This window comes from Antedon bifida, chromosome 4 (assembly GCF_963402885.1).
Source record: "Antedon bifida chromosome 4, ecAntBifi1.1, whole genome shotgun sequence".
NCBI lineage: Eukaryota > Metazoa > Echinodermata > Crinoidea > Comatulida > Antedonidae > Antedon > Antedon bifida.
The window spans coordinates 17,990,305-18,007,950 of NC_136229.1; the positions used below are offsets into that span (position 1 = coordinate 17,990,305).

Below are 17,646 nucleotides of genomic sequence, written 5' to 3' on the forward strand. Positions count from 1 at the left end.
AGATATGTACCAATGTATTTTTGAAAATTAAAAATATTGGGTAGATAAATATAAACTATCTGGCAATTCTTTTCCCGCTCGACTTTCTGAACACGAGCACGATGTTCGGCCTTTCTTCACGATCTCCATTTGGCGTTACAACTCTGTAGGTTGGCACTGACAAAACTGATATTTGTTAATTTTTAAAAGAAATATTCATTCTTTTCTAAATCATTATAAGCAATAAGTGTTTAAGAAACTATGTAGTCATAAATTAGGTTAAAAATTGGAGTTTTAAAACGTTAATTTTAATAACGTTTCTAGGCCTAGGCCAGATATGCCATGTGTGACGTGTCGAGTGAAAATAATCGTCATCCGCAATGAATACGGTAGTAGGCGAAGCCTAGACCACGTTCAGAGTGACTTGCTGGATGAAGTTATGAGCCGACCAAGTGCTTCTTATGTTTTTTTTCAGCAGTCCAGCACCCTAATTATAATAATACAATATACAAAAAAGATATAGGCCTAGCCCTATTAATTTTAGTTCATTTTATATCGTGCGACATGATTGTGATTAAAGGTGTATTGTCCTGCAAAAATATTGTTAAAAAATTATTGAATATGCATTTTAATGTTACATAGTTATTCACTTTTAGTTACCAACCAAAAATATGTCATTAAAAAACTGAAACTTAAAGCAAAAAATACTCTCTAGTCAAATTGACTGGAGCCAATTGGTTTTTGGTTAAATTTATTCGTTTATCTTGTCTTTTTATAAGTTAAATGTTATTTTTTCTCATTTTTGAAAGGGAACTTTATTAAAGCTGCAAAATGGCCTATTCAAAGTCTGATTTTATTAATCTTTTTCATGTTTTTTGAAGGACAATACATCTTTAATAAATATGCATAATAATAATATAATATATGCTGATTAAAATATAATTATAGGTATAACTGTATGTAGTGTAGGTTTTTTGAATAAATTTTAAAACTACTACTGTACTTTTCAGGTTGATCCCCGTAACTTTAACGATCAACAATAAAAAATGTCCGGAAATCATGATATTCTATCCCTCAAAGAGGATGATGTTACCAAATTCCTGGCTTCTGGTGTTCATATTGGAGCACAAAATGTTGATTTTCAGATGATGCAGTACATCTACAAAAGAAAGAGCGATGGTAAATGTTCACTCTTGTTATTGTTATATTTTCTATCTAAAGTTTTAATTCATACTGGCTTTGCTAACAATAACAACTTTTACTTTAGATATAAAATTTGTAATATAAAATTGTATTGTTTAAAATTTTAGGTGGTTACATTGTTAACCTTCGTCGCACCTGGGAGAAGCTTCTACTAGCAGCTAGAGCCATAGTAGCAGTAGAGAATCCAGCTGATGTTTGTGTCATTTCAGCTCGTCCATATGGCCAGGTATGCTTATACAAAGTGTATGCATATTTAGATGTACAAAGTAATGAAACATAAACAAAATTTATGCCCACTCGCCACATCCATCCATCAGTTAATGATGAAGATGAGATGCCAGTAGCGGGCAAAGAATAAACCCATCTGGTTTAATAGGAAGCAGCCAGGCTAGAAAACAGTGGTCTGGTTGTGCTGAAAAGCCAGAAACATGCTGTCAAATTTAATAGATATTTGCTAATACACTGACCGGTTTTGTACTACACAGGGCTGATTTGAGGTATTTTTGTGGGATGGAAAACCTGCATCTAAGTGGTCTAGGTTTAAAAAGGAAAGTTTCATTTCAAAAAATAATTAATTAGTGTAATTGAAACAGATTAATTTATTTCCTTAAATTACTTTTCAGCGAGCGGTGTTGAAATTCGCTATGGCAACTGGAAGCACGCCAGTTGCTGGGCGTTTCACTCCTGGTACATTCACCAATCAGATTCAATCTGCATTCCGTGAGCCACGTCTTTTGGTCGTGACCGACCCTCGCACCGATCATCAACCAATAATCGAAGCGTCGTATGTGAATATACCAGTCATTGCTCTCTGCAACACTGATGCTCCATTGCGTCACATTGATATTGCCATTCCGTGTAACAATAAGGTAAAATTACTTAAATTTGTGTATGACAGAGTTGCTTTTCAGTAAGAAAAACATAAATATTACAATAGTTTTGCCCACTCGCCACATCCGCTCATCAGTTAATGATGAAGATGAGATGCCAGTAGCGGGCAAAGAATAAACCCATCTGGTTTAATAGGAAGCAGCCAGGCTAGAAAACAGTGGTCTGGTTGTGCTGAAAAGCCAGAAACAATATTTAAGATCTGCAAATTGCATTTTTTACAAAACAAAATAGCATTTTAATTGCTTATTGAGATATCTTTAGTATGTTTACTCTATAATAGAATACTTGTAAGGTATCGCATATTTATGTTTAATTTGTTCCTCTAGGGTATCCATTCTATCGGTCTGATGTGGTGGATGCTTGCTCGTGAAGTGCTCCGTCTTCGTGGAACCATCAGTCGTGAAATTCAGTGGGAGATTATGCCTGATCTGTACTTTTACCGTGATCCAGAAGATGTAAGTATCTACCAATGGAACTTGAAAGCATCCAAATGTTAACACCTTTTATAACCACTCTAGGTCTATTATGGGATGTAATTAAGTAAACTATACCAATGTTGAAATTGTTTGCCCACTCGCCACATCCGCTCATCAGTTAATGATGAAGATGAGATGCCAGTAGCGGGCAAAGAATAAACCCATCTGGTTTAATAGGAAGCAGCCAGGCTAGAAAACAGTGGTCTGGTTGTGCTGAAAAGCCAGAAACACTACACATTTTCCTATCAGTTTTGTTAGTAATAAGTAATGCATAACATGCCAAAAACGTATAATTTTATTTTTTTTAATAGGCTGAGAAGGATGAACAAGATGCTCGCGAGAGAGCTCAAGCTAAAGAGGAACCTTCTGTCAATGTTGGATACCAGGAACAGTGGGGTGGACAGCCAGACACTATTCAGCCTGCTGTAGAGGAAGTAAGAATATGTCTCATTTTAATTTTTTTTTTAATGTTACAATAGTTTTGCCCACTCGCCACATCCGCTCATCAGTTAATGATGAAGATGAGATGCCAGTAGCGGGCAAAGAATAAACCCATCTGGTTTAATAGGAAGCAGCCAGGCTAGAAAACAGTGGTCTGGTTGTGCTGAAAAGCCAGAAACATTAAAAAATATTTGTGACATAGGTATTCAACCCATGATGGGCCCAATTGCTCTCAATTTTTAAACAGCTTGTTGAAAAGCATATTTGTGAAGTGTCTTAGTTGGTGTTAATACTACTATTCTGTCCACAGTGGGGCGCTGATCCAGCTGCACCTCCTGTTGCTGCCAGCGGCATTATGCCAACACCGTTTGGTGCCACAACCACAGGTGACTGGTCTACAGGTGAACCTGTTGCTGATGACTGGTCTGCGACTGTCGCCCCGGCTGCCGCTGATCAATCCAAGCCAGCACCATCTCAAGATTGGGCTGCTGCTGATCCCGCAGCCACTCAGGACTGGGCCAATCCAACACCATCAACTGACTGGGGCGGTGCCGGCACCCAGGACTGGACTGCATAAATTCAACTGGAACAACTAATAATATACATCATTTCTAATAATATTTAAAATCAAGAAAGAAAGAATAATCTAAGTAAACAATAATACAGAAAAAATTCATTTTAAAATGTTTAAATCCAGTTGCTACAGGTTTTGATAACGTCATCCTGTTTTAAATGCAAGTAGCATTCAAAATAAAAGTAAATAAAAAGTATTGTTTGTTATTCTTTGTTCGTTTGAATTGTAATTACCATTGATGTTGTGATGTAATAATGCAATATGGCTTTACTTAAAACTCACTATTGTATATTAAATTCACTACTGTACGTCATACTAGACCCATATAGATATATTTCTATCTAGTGTAAAGTGTAAGGCAGTCAATTACAGGTATAATACCAGCTGGGGGACCGGGCGCATTGTGAGAGTGACCTTTGCACCCTGAATGAAAATTGGTTTCGATTGGTTAATTTTGTGGTACGTCATATTTATCCGCAAGAACAAGATGGCTGCGGCCAGTAGCGGGACGTTCAATCAACTTTCTGGGTAAATATAACGTTGTTGATTAGGATTTTTTTGATCGTGAATTTAAATTATGTTTGTCAACTAGCTATTTAATGCTATACGGCCCATTATCTAGCCTAGAAGGTAGGCTAGGCCTATATATTATATCAGTAGGCTAGGCCTAAAAAAGAGGTTCAGTCGGCTGCACACCCTGCTGCCTAGCTAGCCTACCTCAATAATGATGTTGTTAACGGGTTAATTGCCCTAGCCTAGGCTATGTCCTACCTAGCCAATGGCGCAGAGTCACTTCTCAGTAATTTTTAATAAATATTATTAATATTATAAAATAATTGGGTTCTTTTGTTCATATTTGTGTTAATAGATAGGCCTAGCTAGTAAGGTGTCCGATGAAATCGGTCGCGCTTGAAATCGGTCGCGTTTGAAATCGGTCGCGATAAAATCAACTTCCGGTATTTTGTATGGCGCGCCGCTAGAGCTATACTTTTGATTATATCGGTCGCGTTTGAAATCGGTCGCGTTTGAAATCGGTCGCGCTATTTTGTATGGATCGAGCGGGATGCATGCTAGAGCGGGATATACATTTTTTCGTTTATATAGATTTAATTGCTATTTTTTAGGAACTAGATTATTTTTGTGGATATTTTTTATTTGGTTAATAAATATTTATTGTTGGAATTAAATTAATTTTTTTTCTTGTATTTCACAGGTCTCGGAGAAGGACTGTGTCTGTTCAAAATGGCCATTTCTAAACACGTTTAAATATTATATTAGGCATATAATAATTTACCTCTATTTATATGTACTGTAAATAGTATATTATATAGAGAATATACGTCTGTCGTGTCTTTTATTATGCAAACAATACGTATGGTTTTAGGATATTAATAAAATATATAGATAATATGCCGTTATAAATCAATCTACCGGCCTACAGTAGGACTATGATGTACAATGATAGATGTGAGAATAATAGTGTATGGATAATAAAGGTGGACACGATTCTCAAAGAGGTAATCTGCACTGATATTTAAACATTTATATTTACGAACGGGGTATGAATGTGAGACACTGAGTTGCACTTACTTAATTATTTACATTAAATGATTATTATAAATGAAGAAATAAAAGATATTCAAATTAAAATCTATAGTATCGCCGACGTATATACGTAAATTATATATAAATCATACTGTCAAATTATAGAAAAAGTGCTTTATTTGGAATTATTATGGATAAGCAAGCCTGTGAACTACAGCGATTTTAATTGCTTTTGCTTATCCTTGCCCCCTTAGATTTCCACGTGTCTTGATTTGGTTACCTATGTTTTAAATGTATTTCGATTTTAAAGGCTAAATAAAGAATGAATGAATGAATGAACATGATCTCATACTCGCGTCGAGCATCTATAGCTCATTGGATCGTTTCACAAAAACACGTGCAGGAGGCCTATAGACGTTTCAAACGTATGGATGGTTATTAGTAATAGACGTCATCTTTACCTCGCCATGGACAACGATCGTACGTGTTTTGTCCATGATTTGACACACTAACAAGTGCGTGTTTTTTAAAAAGGGGAAACCCCGTCAGCAAAATAACGTATTGTTAGAGGAAACAGCTGTACTGCACGATCACATATTACTAAAATCTATTTTAAACATTAGAAATAAAAATATACACGTGATTTGCCTCAACAATAATCATTATACACTTAATATTATCCTACATAACGAAGAAATAAAATAGAAATAAAAATAAGGTGATCGAATAGTATGTTGTTAACGACATGGATATGATATAATCTGTCACAGTGTGCATAAGTATAAAAATGGATACGCTGGCTTTACGGGCTATATTGTAAAAATTATTGTTTTTAAATAAATTGTTCTCTTTTACGTAATTGTTTGCATAATAAAAGACACGACAGACGTATATTCTCTATATAATATATTAATTACAGTACATATAAATAGAGGTAAATTATTATATGCCTAATATAACATTATGCCTAATATAATATTTAAACGTGTTTAGAAATGGCCATTTTGAACAGACACAGTCCTTCTCCGAGACCTGTGAAATACAAAAAAAAAATTAATTTAATGATTGATAATAAGTATTTATTAACCAAGTAAAAAATATCCACATAAATAATCTAGTTCCTAACAAATATCAATTAAATCTATATAAACGAAAAATGTATATCCCGCTCTAGCATGCATCCCGCTCGATCCATACAAAATAGCGCGACCGATTTCAAACGCGACCGACTTCATCAAAAGTATAGCTCTAGCGGCGCGCCATACAAATTACCGGAAGTTGATTTTATCGCGACCGATTTCAAACGCGACCGATTTCAGACGCGACCGATTTCATCGTAAACCGCTAGTAAGTAGTAGTAGTGCCACACAATGACATGTAACTTTATTATTATTATTCTCTTATCCATTATTGTAGTCTAGTATTAGTAGCATGCAGCACAACTAGGCCTAGGCAAAATAAAAAATATTAAAGACCCCTTCCCTGCTTTTGTACGTTTTTTGGAAAATAATACATATATATATCACTTTAAAAACATTAAACCATGTCATTCCTTGTCTTAAAATGTACGTTTTATGGTAAATTATGATAAAAAGTGAGAAACAATGCACTACCTAAGTAGCTCGCGGCGATCGACCTCTCGTGGACGGTCTTAGGCCTAGCCTAGCTAGGCTTAGTTTTGTAGGCCTAGCTGGTAAACATCGGTAACGTACGAACATCGTACGCTAGCTATATACCTAGCCTGACGTTGTAAAGTTGCTGCATTAATTGTCTTTCTATTTTTGCCAGACTCCGTTGATACAAATTGGGGAAAACCCAGTATTTTCGCTGAAAAGTTAGGAGTGGCCTCACGATCGATCGAAAAGTGGGCGAATTACAGGTGAAAAACAAAAATATCAATCCGCGCGCAATGCATTTTGGGATTTATAGCGGGCCGCTATAATTATTAGAATCGACTTATTTTTCACATTTTTAACCGTTTAAAGACGAAAAAAGTTATCGCAATAGGACCATATAGTATTATTTTTACATTAAATATAGTTGTGATCTTAAATTAGATCTAAAAAACGTAGGGAAGGGGGCTTTAATGTTATTGTTATTGTTAGGGTCCCCATCCTCCTCCTTTTTGGATGCCTCATCCTTTTTTTGTCTTTTTTTGACAAACATTGTTTTTTGCTTTAAAAAAAGTCATTACAGATGAAAGCATGTTGTATTTTGTCTATTTTTTTTGTCTAGATTAATTTAGTTCAAATATTACAGGGATAGTACAATTTCAAAATCAAAAAGAGATGAATTTGTTAATGAATTCTTTCAGGGTGTTAGATTACCTAGTTGGTATATACACTCTTGCTAAAGAAAAGAAAGAAATGGAATCACAAGTTATTCAACAATGTAAGGAGCTACTGAAACCATGGCCTAAAAAGAAGAAGAAAAGTACTGAAACAGGAAAGAATGATAAAGCCAAAGATGATAAAAAGGAAGATGTGAAAGAGAAGAAGAAAGATAAAATGGAAACACAGATGTTGAATGAGGTTGAAGAAATGTTGACCAAAGCACAAGCAGCCAGGAATGTCCTTGCTAAGGTAAATTATTGTGATAAATTATTACTAATGTATCAATGTGACATTCTGATCATATTCTGAAATAATTTTTTTTATCATTTTGTTTAGGCTGTTCAACCACAAATCAAGAAATGTACAGGTAAATCACAAGATACACATCCTAATGCAAGACAAAAAGAAAGCAATGATAAACAAGACAGTAAGAATAGAGTTCAGAGTGCTGCAAATAAAACATCACATACTGGGGTAATCAGTCAATCAGACCTTACTAAATTAATTAGCGATACATCCTCAATCTCACTTTCTGGAATCCATAAAAAAGGAATTTCAGAAAAAAGGGAAAGAAAAGTAACGGTAAAAGAAGGAGCAAAGAAGGCGGCAATAACTCAAACAAAATCAAAATGTAAACCGTTGATTAAAATTCCTCCAGTTACTAGGAAACAATATTCAACATCAGCCTCTGAAATAGGTAGACATAGTAAACGACCAAGTTCAAAGGTTACAAGTAGTTATTCTCAGAAGGCATTGTCAGCATCATCAGTTAGTGAGAGAAAGAAGATTCGTTCTGCTAACGCTAACGGGCAACATCCAACAGTAAAATCAGCCAATGAGAGGACGAGAAATAGTGCTTCTAACAGGCAGCATTCAACAAGAGGAAACAGAACTGCTCAAAATGTTCAGGTAATAAACCACTCATTTCATTTTCATTTGTGATCAAAATATTTCCCCCGTCCTTTAATCATTTTAACTAGGTGTAAGTTGTATACACGTTTACAAATAATCTATTTGTTTTATAGATACTTGCTAGAAAAATGTTAAAAAGTTCCAGTCAGAATCACACTGATGATGTCAGGAGCACAGATGTTGATGATGTAAGCAGCATAAAGACTGATGATACAAACAGCATACAGATTAGTGATGTCACAAACACAAATATTGATGATGCTAAAAACCCTAGATTGAGTGATGGCCGGTTTAAGCCTCATCTGAAATCTGATGTGAAATCAGAAACATCTCAATTAAGTGATGGAGGTGGTGAAGATGATGAAACGGAGGTAGAAGAGGAGGTACCATTTTTATTAAAAACAGATGGGTAAGAATCAATAAATAATAAATGTACCATTTACCAAATTTAACTAAAGCACATCACCTTTACTGATTCAAATATAAGCCCCTCATTTAACATGGGATTATTTTTATACGCAAGCATCATAATGTAGCAATGAATAAATGATACAAAGTATTCATATATTCCAGATCAAAATTGAAGTTTCCATTGCATTTCCGAAAAACCTGCAATACTCATGAGCATCTTATCAACAAAGTGTCAGAGGTCATGTCAAGGTCAGAACAGATACCTGAATGTCAGTATTTCCTTGATCGTGTAAATACAAAGGTACATAAAGCTTGGTTCCCACTACTAACACAACGCAACCGACGCAACGTAAGGAAATGCCCTTCCAATAATTGTGTTTGCCCTCGCCTGCGTGAAATCAAACCTGCTTGTTGCGCGTCAAGGTTAGTATGCCGTAGACTTTGGCCTGGTTAACCTGCATACTTTTGAGTACGTGCTGTATTATGTTTTCCCGTGTTCTTTTTCCTTTGCGTTGTTGCGTGAAATCGAACTGATTTTATTTCCCGTAGCGATGTTTGCAGCAATGTTGCTTCGTCGGTTCCCACACACTTTGCGTCGATATGTCGCTGCATTACGTTGCATTGCGTTCTAGTGGGAACCACGCTTAAAAATGTATAAAACTGCAAACAGTCATATTAGCATATGACCCTTGGATATGGACTATAATTTGTAGGTTCACCACTGGCTTGAGTAAGAGCTTTAATTCTCCATTTCAAAGTAATCTATCGCTGGTTAAACGATTTTCATTATGGTTTCTCTGCAGTTATTAAGAACCAATGGAGGTTTCTCACTTTATGATCATGACACAAGGTATCGAAGGTTAGAACAAGAATATGAGGAGTTAATTGGCAAAGCAGACCAGCAATTACTGGCACTGGCACAAATATCAGGTAAAATCATATAATAGGCTCATACTAATGCAACCAATATAGGTTACTAATAGTTTTCAGACCTATTGAGTTGTGCACTGCTTACGATATACAGCCTTATCTCAGTATTATTGTACTAATGCCTTGCCAGTTACAATCGATATTTGTGTTCCTGTTACCTCCAGTCTACTATATTTTATAATAATAATGTTGAATATATGGTTTTTATTACCACACCTTACCATACTCGTTTTACCCATAATGCAGATGAATCAAATGGGCAAGATCTTTACCGGATTAAGGTAACTATGGAAGCGATTCATAACAGATCTCAACAATTACTGACGGAAATAAAAGACTTTGAACAACGTAAGTAAGTCTAGTGAATGATTAAATAGGATATGGCCTTGGTACAACTATGTAAGGGTAGTTAGCAGTCATGGGCCCAGTGCCGTAAAGCACAGAGCAAAGGCCCCTGGTTTAGTATTCCTAAGCTCTCCAATGCTGAGTAGTTGCATTGGACTGCTCATGCTCTGGTCCTCTTAAGCCCTGGGGCCCCTGGGTTTAGGCAGTGAGCGCTCACAGCCGTTACGCCACAGTCATTGGCCTTTCTGTTAATTATTTAGCCAGGTAAGTTGGTTTTATGGTCTTGCTAACTTTGCTAGGTGGGTTACCAACTTACAGGGTAAATAATTAAGCCTATAACTGGCCCATTATGTTTATGGTTTATAGCTGAGTGGTGTTAAGTTCTCAGGATTAGATGAATGAATTTCCTTTATTTTTACCAACAGAAGAAACAAAATATTGTGAAATTACTGAAGCAATGAAATTGAAGACAGTGCTTAAAAACGACATAAGTAAACTTCCATCAACTTTTTTTCTTTCACCAGAAAACCAAGGTGAGTCTGGTTAACTTAATTCATTCATGTTCCAAACAATTACACCATGAAGCTACACATATGCTTTACTGCATACGTATTGACAGGGATTGAGAGATATGAAGAAGAAGTAGCACAAAAATAAATGTCCCTCTTTTAAGACAAACCTATGCAGGGTACACCCTATTACAGACACGAAGGGGGAATATAATAATGTTAAAATACCATAACAGTTATTCAGGTGAAAACCTATTAAGGGGACTCTTTAGTCTTGAAGGTATCTCTTTATTTAGTCTAGTGTTCTACTGTAGATGCTTGTGAAATGATACATCTTGTTTGTGCCTAAGTTATAAATGTAGTTTTGAATATAGGCTTAAAATTTAAGTCAGGACTAGGGCAATCTTAGCGAATTTTGGACAGTTGTATGGCTAATTTCACATTTTTATTTAACCAGTCTTTACCATGTTATATTTGCAGATGTTTTAGATGATATTTTTCCACAAAGTATGTTACCTGTAAGAATAGAATATAGCAAGTTGAATGAATTGCAAAAGCTAGTTGGTTTACAATTAGAGTTACAGATTCTAGAAGTCGGAGAACAGACACAAAAGGTATATATATAATTATTTCTACAAATTCTTATGTTCTGTCTACACTATCAAACTGGTTTGACAAAAAAAGTGTGATGTGCCCAAATATGGTAGTGATATACCCAAATATGGTAGCGATATATATAACTAACCTTCAACTAATTTTGAGCAATTGTATGTCAACATGAATTTCCTTTTGGACAAATAAAATGAACTATGATATGACATCGTCATGTATATGGGCACATCAAATTTTTTTGTCACAAAAAGTTTGATAGTGTAGACAGAACTTTATGTTCTGTATCAATATTATTAGGTGATCATTTAGAATAAAATGATCACCTATTGTTATTGTATAAAATCTTTATTATTATTTTTCTTTTTTTTTTTCTTTTTATTGTTTCTGTACACTATTTTGTGTAACAATTATCTCAAAAAGTTTAATGTCAATGATTACAAAAATTTCAGAATATCTTTCAAATAATATAACTTAATCCTAATAAGCTTTCCAGCGTGATCACTCATCCGTGACGACATTTATACGCCATTTTGCGAAATCACATTATCAATCATATCTCCATAATTCATTATCACATATTAATGAAATTCACTACACGTAAACTTCAGATCAAGGCTAAAAATATTAGCAAATAAAAACGCACGCGCACGTAGGTTCATGCGCGTGATATCGCGCGTTAAAAATTTAAAACGCTCAAAATTAAGTTTTGATCAATTTAGAGCATGAATTAGGCCATTTGCGTGTTTCAATAAATTACTGCGCAAAAATGCGTTTTTGCGCGCGCGATACTTAAAAAGCGTAAAAAATATGAATTTTTTTTACAAATCTCATTCTACTCACCATCCTTAGTACATTCACCAAATTTGAGTCAGTTCCGACTTAAAATAACGCTATACGAGCACGTTAAAAATGACAAAATGCGCATATTAATTTTACAAAAGTTCTGAAAATGGTGAAAAATAGGTCTTTTTTAAAATGAAAATAATTCTTCAGAATGCAAGATGACCCCCGATTTTTTTAACTTATTCTGGAAGCCATTGAGTTGTAGATATGAATTCATGTACACACTTTACGTACAAAATGTTTTGACGTCATCAAATGGCCACTTGAATTTAAAAATTAGGATTTGTTATCTTTTTGTGTAGATTATCACATTCAACAGAGCGCATCTTGGTTATGTGTGCTCGAATTTCGCACAACTTTCAGTATGTGCTTGCTTAATTAATTATCTTTATCATGAGTTGACACTATCTTCATTTTAATGACGTCATCACGCGTAAAAACTTGAATAACGTAGGCCGTGTAATTTCACCTTCGCAGTAAATTTGAATATCTTACAGCTCTTCAGAATTGAAGGTTACCTTGATGATTATAATTTATTATGAAAGCTGATGAAATGTAGATATTAATTCATATAAAAATTAAGCCTATCGGATGTTGTGACGTTAACATATGGCCAGTTGAAGTGAAAAAGTAGTTTTTTCATATTTTTCGTCAAAGTTATACACAATTCAAAGAGCGCGCACAGCGCTTCTACGTGCCAAATTTTTTTCCAAATCTTATATTTTTTTGCTCAATTAATTATCTTTCGAAATTGTCATCTTAAAGTTTAGTTTGATAACGTCATCATGCCAAAAAATTTGAACATGTGTGTCCCGTAATTTCACCTATGCTACACTGTATATAGATATACAGTATATACTGTATATATTGTATATGGCATATAGGCACAACTCAGCACTATAAGCATATAATAGGATGGCATACATCAACATTTTCCGATCGTATGTTAACGTACGTGCATGTTTAAAAAAAATTAATTTCAGTAAAATGATAAAAATGATCACCTATAATTCGTCAAAGTGACGAATTAAATTCTAGTTATTATTATATTCATAAATGTCTGGGCATTTATCAATCCTTTTTCTTAAGTAATGATAAGAAGTGCTTAAGTGAAAAACTGAGGCTCTATTTATCAAATCAGTTCATTTTATGTTATTGAATAGATTGCAACATTTTATATTTAATGAAAAAAATAAAAGGTTATTCTGAAAATAACTTTTGCTAAGCAGGTTTGATGAATCTGACCCCAACAGGAGTACTGACTGAAGTTGGTACTTACCCAACTTTCCCTTGATACATACGCCATTCAACAAGCAACATACATGTAATATTGTTATTCATTTGTAGTTGCTTGCAGCGGAGGTTTTGCCGTTATTGTCAGAGATGGATAAGAATCATCCAAGATTCGTTCAATGTTATCGTTTAGCTTATGGGTTGCTATGCCATCGTGGAGAGCAATTTCCAACAATGATCGTTGATGATATTGGGGAAACTGAATCAACATGTGATGATGATGGTTATTGATATATTTTTTTATCTATTCAACTGTTTTAAAGAGGTATTAGTATTTACATTCCGTAAATATGTGTAGACAGTGTGACAACTGTGATTGTACAGTATATCTACTAATTAATCAATCCCTAACACGTTTTTAATGGCTGTCTATCTGGATTTAGCGGGGCTTTGGAGGCTGGAGTTGACCCGGCAAATTTGCTTGGTACGCATCGGTCCTTCGGGACTGTGTAGTGACCTTTCAGATATAACAAAAGGATTTTTTTGAGAATTCTATGCAAATCGTACTATGTTCGCGCAAAAACTTAAATTGTTTTGTGAACGGTAAACTAGATTTGATGATTTTCTAGTTTTCTGGTGCCAGCAGCATGTTGTAAGCACAACCTATAATGTTACATATGTACCGTACCTTAGGAAATGGTTCCTGAGAGATTTGCATGTTTATTCTTATAAATTGCAAGACCATAGCTACTTAGTCAGCTAGCCATCAGATTCCATGACAAACTTAAACTATGCAAGCCGACGTCCACTACCTTATACAGTACAGTACTATATAAAATGTTGTTTTATTTAAATAATGTATGCAATATAGAATAATAAAGTGCAACAAATATGAATACTTTAGTGGTGATTGTTTAGTTCTCATGCTATAGTTTTTCTTAATCTTAATCTGTACAGCACAGAATTTCTCTGTAAAGCTCTGTCCACACTATCAAGCTACTTTGACAAAAAAAGTGTGTGCCCAAATATGGTTGTGATATGCCCAAATATGGTAGTGATATGACATCATCATGTAGTGTAGACAGAGCTTTAGAGATTTTAAAGTGATTTTGGATTGATTAATACAGTCCATTACCACGACATCACACGAATATCACAAATGTGTTCTACGCTATAAACAACATCATTAAAGTGGCCTTTGTTTGAAGGTAATGTATAATCCCAAATGTACTGTTTATGATAGAAGTTGATGTTATTGTTGAACTAAAAGGTCATCAATAATAGGACAAGATATTAATTAATGGAAATCTTCATTCTGCATGGTATAGTACATTGGGCTGTTCTACTTTATGTATGCTGTATTTAAACAGCTTTAGATAGATTGTGGATTTTAAAAGGGGAAATCCCATTACAGCACTAAAATCTGCGATTCACTCTGGATTGAACAAGGTGACTTGCTGTTGGTGCAACTAATGGTATAAAGTAGTTATATAGAGAAGCTCATGATTTATTATATACATACTTTTCTGTGCTTTGCTCAATGCAAACATGTTGGTCTCCTGGAAATAGATCTATTGCATTTTGTTTCTCTTGATAGTAGTCCTACATAGAATGTCAATCTCTGGATAATATTGGAACCATTTGCATTTTATATTGAAAACTGAACAAAGAACCTGTGATTTATGCCATTAATTGTATCACTATATCCCTACTACGATAATTCAATTATGTTTACACAATTTATTGAGTTGTTATCTAAATATCTACTTTAGTGAGTTACCGTATGAATGAATCTAAATATTTGCGTTTGTCACATCGGCACGCGTCGGCTCTCATGGGGCCCCAATTACTTTAGAATGTTAAGACCACCCCCGCTTTCACAATGAACGAATCCAAGCACGTTGTGTGTTTTTACTTTTCGTCGGGAGAAGCATGTGCGGCAAGTAAACGTCAGACGATACTCAAAATTAGGATTGACAAGTTTAGCTGGTAAGTTGGTTCCGGGGTATTTATACTATTTTGTGGACGTTACGAAAGTGTTGTTCATTATCTTCTATTTCAATATGGCATTTTCGGATGTAAGTTTTGATATTTTAGTTAATTTAGGCTAGGCTAGGATTGTTGAGAAAAGGAGGAATCGAGAGGGCAGAGACGATGCAGAGGAGGAGAGGGTGAACCTGTTGGTAGCGACCGCAATTTGCTACCGCGCATCGTTTCTGCGCATCAATATACTCGGTTCAGTTCGCTGTGCAAAATCTTGGTTTTAGTTGACGCCGCCAGCGGTTGTTTACCTTGTACCGTTCAAACGGTTTTTATGGTGCATTGTGGGTGTATATGTCACCTTTTTAATCGTTTACCTTCGCCATCTTTTTTTTCCGATCGGTAAAAAAAAAAAATTATCAAGATCCGTTTATTATAAGCAAAGTTATTGATTTCAGAATAGGTAAGTAATATTGCGTAATAAAAAAATGATTTTAACCTAATTTTTCGAATATAACGGTTATAGACCCATTAAAAACAATATGAAAAACGGAAAGAACAGGTTATCTTTGACTTGAATGCAATCGTTTCAAGCAGATTAAATGCGACGCTTCCCGACGCCAACGACTTTCTTAGGCCAAGTCTAGGTCATTTGAAGGTCACTTGGCCTAGCTTTTTGACAGTTTATACTTAATCAATAAAACCATAATAAAATAGTTTCATCATTTAGTATATTAATAAATAATGTTTGTTGACATTGTAAATTTAATTTTTGATGTATATTTAAAGTTTTTCTAGAATTTGGAGAAATAAATTAAATAATAATACTGTATTGATATTTTTAATTACAGAAGGTGTTAGCCTAGTTGTTAACACCACCGTGTGCTGTCTCTTGATTATTAAGTTTGCTGTTCTATCTGGTAGGTTTACTCCCTCTATTATATACTGTTTTTTGTTGATTATATGTTTTGTTGATTATTTTTAATTAATAAGTGTTATTGTTTCTGAATTTTGCAATTATTTGTTGTTTGTATTGTTCAATATTGTCTTCTAATGAAAATATTTTATTTTAACCTTAATTTTGTTATTTATATATAAAATTATTAATATCGATACTAATTGTTTTTTTTTTAATTTTTCTAATTTCAGATTGTATTTGCCACACTCACACTTACGCTTCATAAGCGTAAGGGAAATAGATTCAATATAAATACCCGCACCAGTTACTACAAGTGCCAAAACCAATCTGATATTTTAACCAATAAGAAATATATAAATTCCACAAATCATAGTTTAATTTGTAGTTTATCATACTATATAGTATAATTTAATTATTAAAATTAATTTGAGCTATACTAATCAAGCCAAACATAATGCACTTGTCAATTGTATGACCCACTATACGACCCCCGGGAGAGGTGCGTCATTTACAAATAATTACTGACGCAGGGGTGCGTCAAAAAACCTAGATGGTACGTCAAATCAATGACCAATGGTGTGTCAATGTCCGTCACTTTACCACCCAAAATATCATAAAAAACATGGTCACAGTGCGTCAAAATGGGTGCGTCATGGTCACCTAAAGGTAAGTCACATTATTGACGCATGGGTGCGTCATGGTATTCATAAGGTATGACGCACATCGGACAAATGACGCACCTCTCCAGGGGGTCGTATAGTGGGTCATACAATTGACAAGTGCATAAGAATATTACATATAAACCATGTATAAACACACATTTATTAAAATCTGCTATACTGTAGACTACATTATTTCTTTTAAATAAATGTGTTGCAAACAAAAAATAAATGAATGTATTTTTTGTATTACTGTTGACTGCTTTGGTTTTATTACTGCTGGTGATTTGATGATGAGTGTTGAAGATGCAGTAAAAATTACGTTTACAAGTACGAAAAAACAAAATGATCATTAAGTGTTGGACGCCCAATTCGTGGATAAAATATTAATTGTTGAGATAAAATGATTAATATACTAAATGGGCAAGTAATTCTTCCTTTAGGATGGAGAGTGACGTAGGTCACAAAGAGTCCAACCTCGGGCTAACACCTAATTTAGGTGAAGACGTTTTAGAAAACCTGGCTGCAAACAACTTAAATGATGTATTGCAACTTGAAAGTGGGTTAGTAAACAAACATATTGAACAACTTTATCAATTGAAAGAATCGATTCATGCTACTTGGGAGACCTGTGTAGAATGGCTGCGTGCTTTGACGGGGGAGCCTTTATCGGCAAATGATACAAACTGGGCAAGGAGTATAGGCAATAGTTGGAAAGGGCTACATAATGTAAGAAGAAAATTACAAAGTAATAAGAAGAAAGGTGTGATGTTTGTTGAATGGGAACAACAGGAATACAAATTACCTGGTGTATCAGGGCCTCGTCCAAAAAGGCCTAAACCTAGTTGTCA

At 34.6% G+C, this 17,646-nt stretch overlaps 3 protein-coding genes and 1 long non-coding RNA gene across 5 annotated transcripts in view; all 4 read left to right on the top strand.

Annotated features, from left to right (window-relative positions):
* The first annotated feature begins 72 nt into the window (after positions 1-72).
* Positions 73-3,760, top strand: LOC144839505 (small ribosomal subunit protein uS2-like). Its single transcript, XM_078694893.1, has 7 exons — positions 73-145; positions 990-1,158; positions 1,290-1,408; positions 1,806-2,051; positions 2,400-2,528; positions 2,861-2,983; positions 3,301-3,760. Exons 2-7 carry the CDS (start codon positions 1,026-1,028, stop codon positions 3,565-3,567), a joined length of 1,017 nt encoding a protein of 338 aa, XP_078551019.1. The 5' UTR covers positions 73-145; positions 990-1,025; the 3' UTR covers positions 3,568-3,760.
* Positions 3,761-3,881: 121 nt separating this feature from the next.
* On the top strand, positions 3,882-14,133 carry LOC144839499 (uncharacterized). Its single transcript, XM_078694884.1, has 10 exons — positions 3,882-4,092; positions 7,424-7,691; positions 7,779-8,351; positions 8,468-8,763; positions 8,928-9,066; positions 9,569-9,695; positions 9,942-10,043; positions 10,466-10,573; positions 11,030-11,163; positions 13,352-14,133. Exons 1-10 carry the CDS (start codon positions 3,992-3,994, stop codon positions 13,526-13,528), a joined length of 2,025 nt encoding a protein of 674 aa, XP_078551010.1. The 5' UTR covers positions 3,882-3,991; the 3' UTR covers positions 13,529-14,133.
* Positions 14,134-15,148: 1,015 nt separating this feature from the next.
* Positions 15,149-17,646, top strand: part of LOC144839503 (neuronal-specific septin-3-like) — a 34,547-nt gene continuing 32,049 nt past the window's right edge. The window contains exon 1 of one of the 2 annotated variants that reach the window (XM_078694891.1): positions 15,149-15,226. Coding sequence is in view for 1 of the 2 variants with exons in the window: in XM_078694889.1 (XP_078551015.1) it covers positions 15,301-15,315 (15 nt within the window). In the remaining variant the exon portion in view is untranslated. Of the gene's footprint in view, positions 15,316-17,646 lie in introns of both variants that reach the window. The other variant, XM_078694889.1, reaches the window with a different exon arrangement.
* Positions 15,344-16,878, top strand: LOC144839508 (uncharacterized). The gene is made up of 3 exons (XR_013611759.1): positions 15,344-15,680; positions 16,069-16,137; positions 16,417-16,878. It is a non-coding gene; the product is annotated as an uncharacterized LOC144839508 (long non-coding RNA).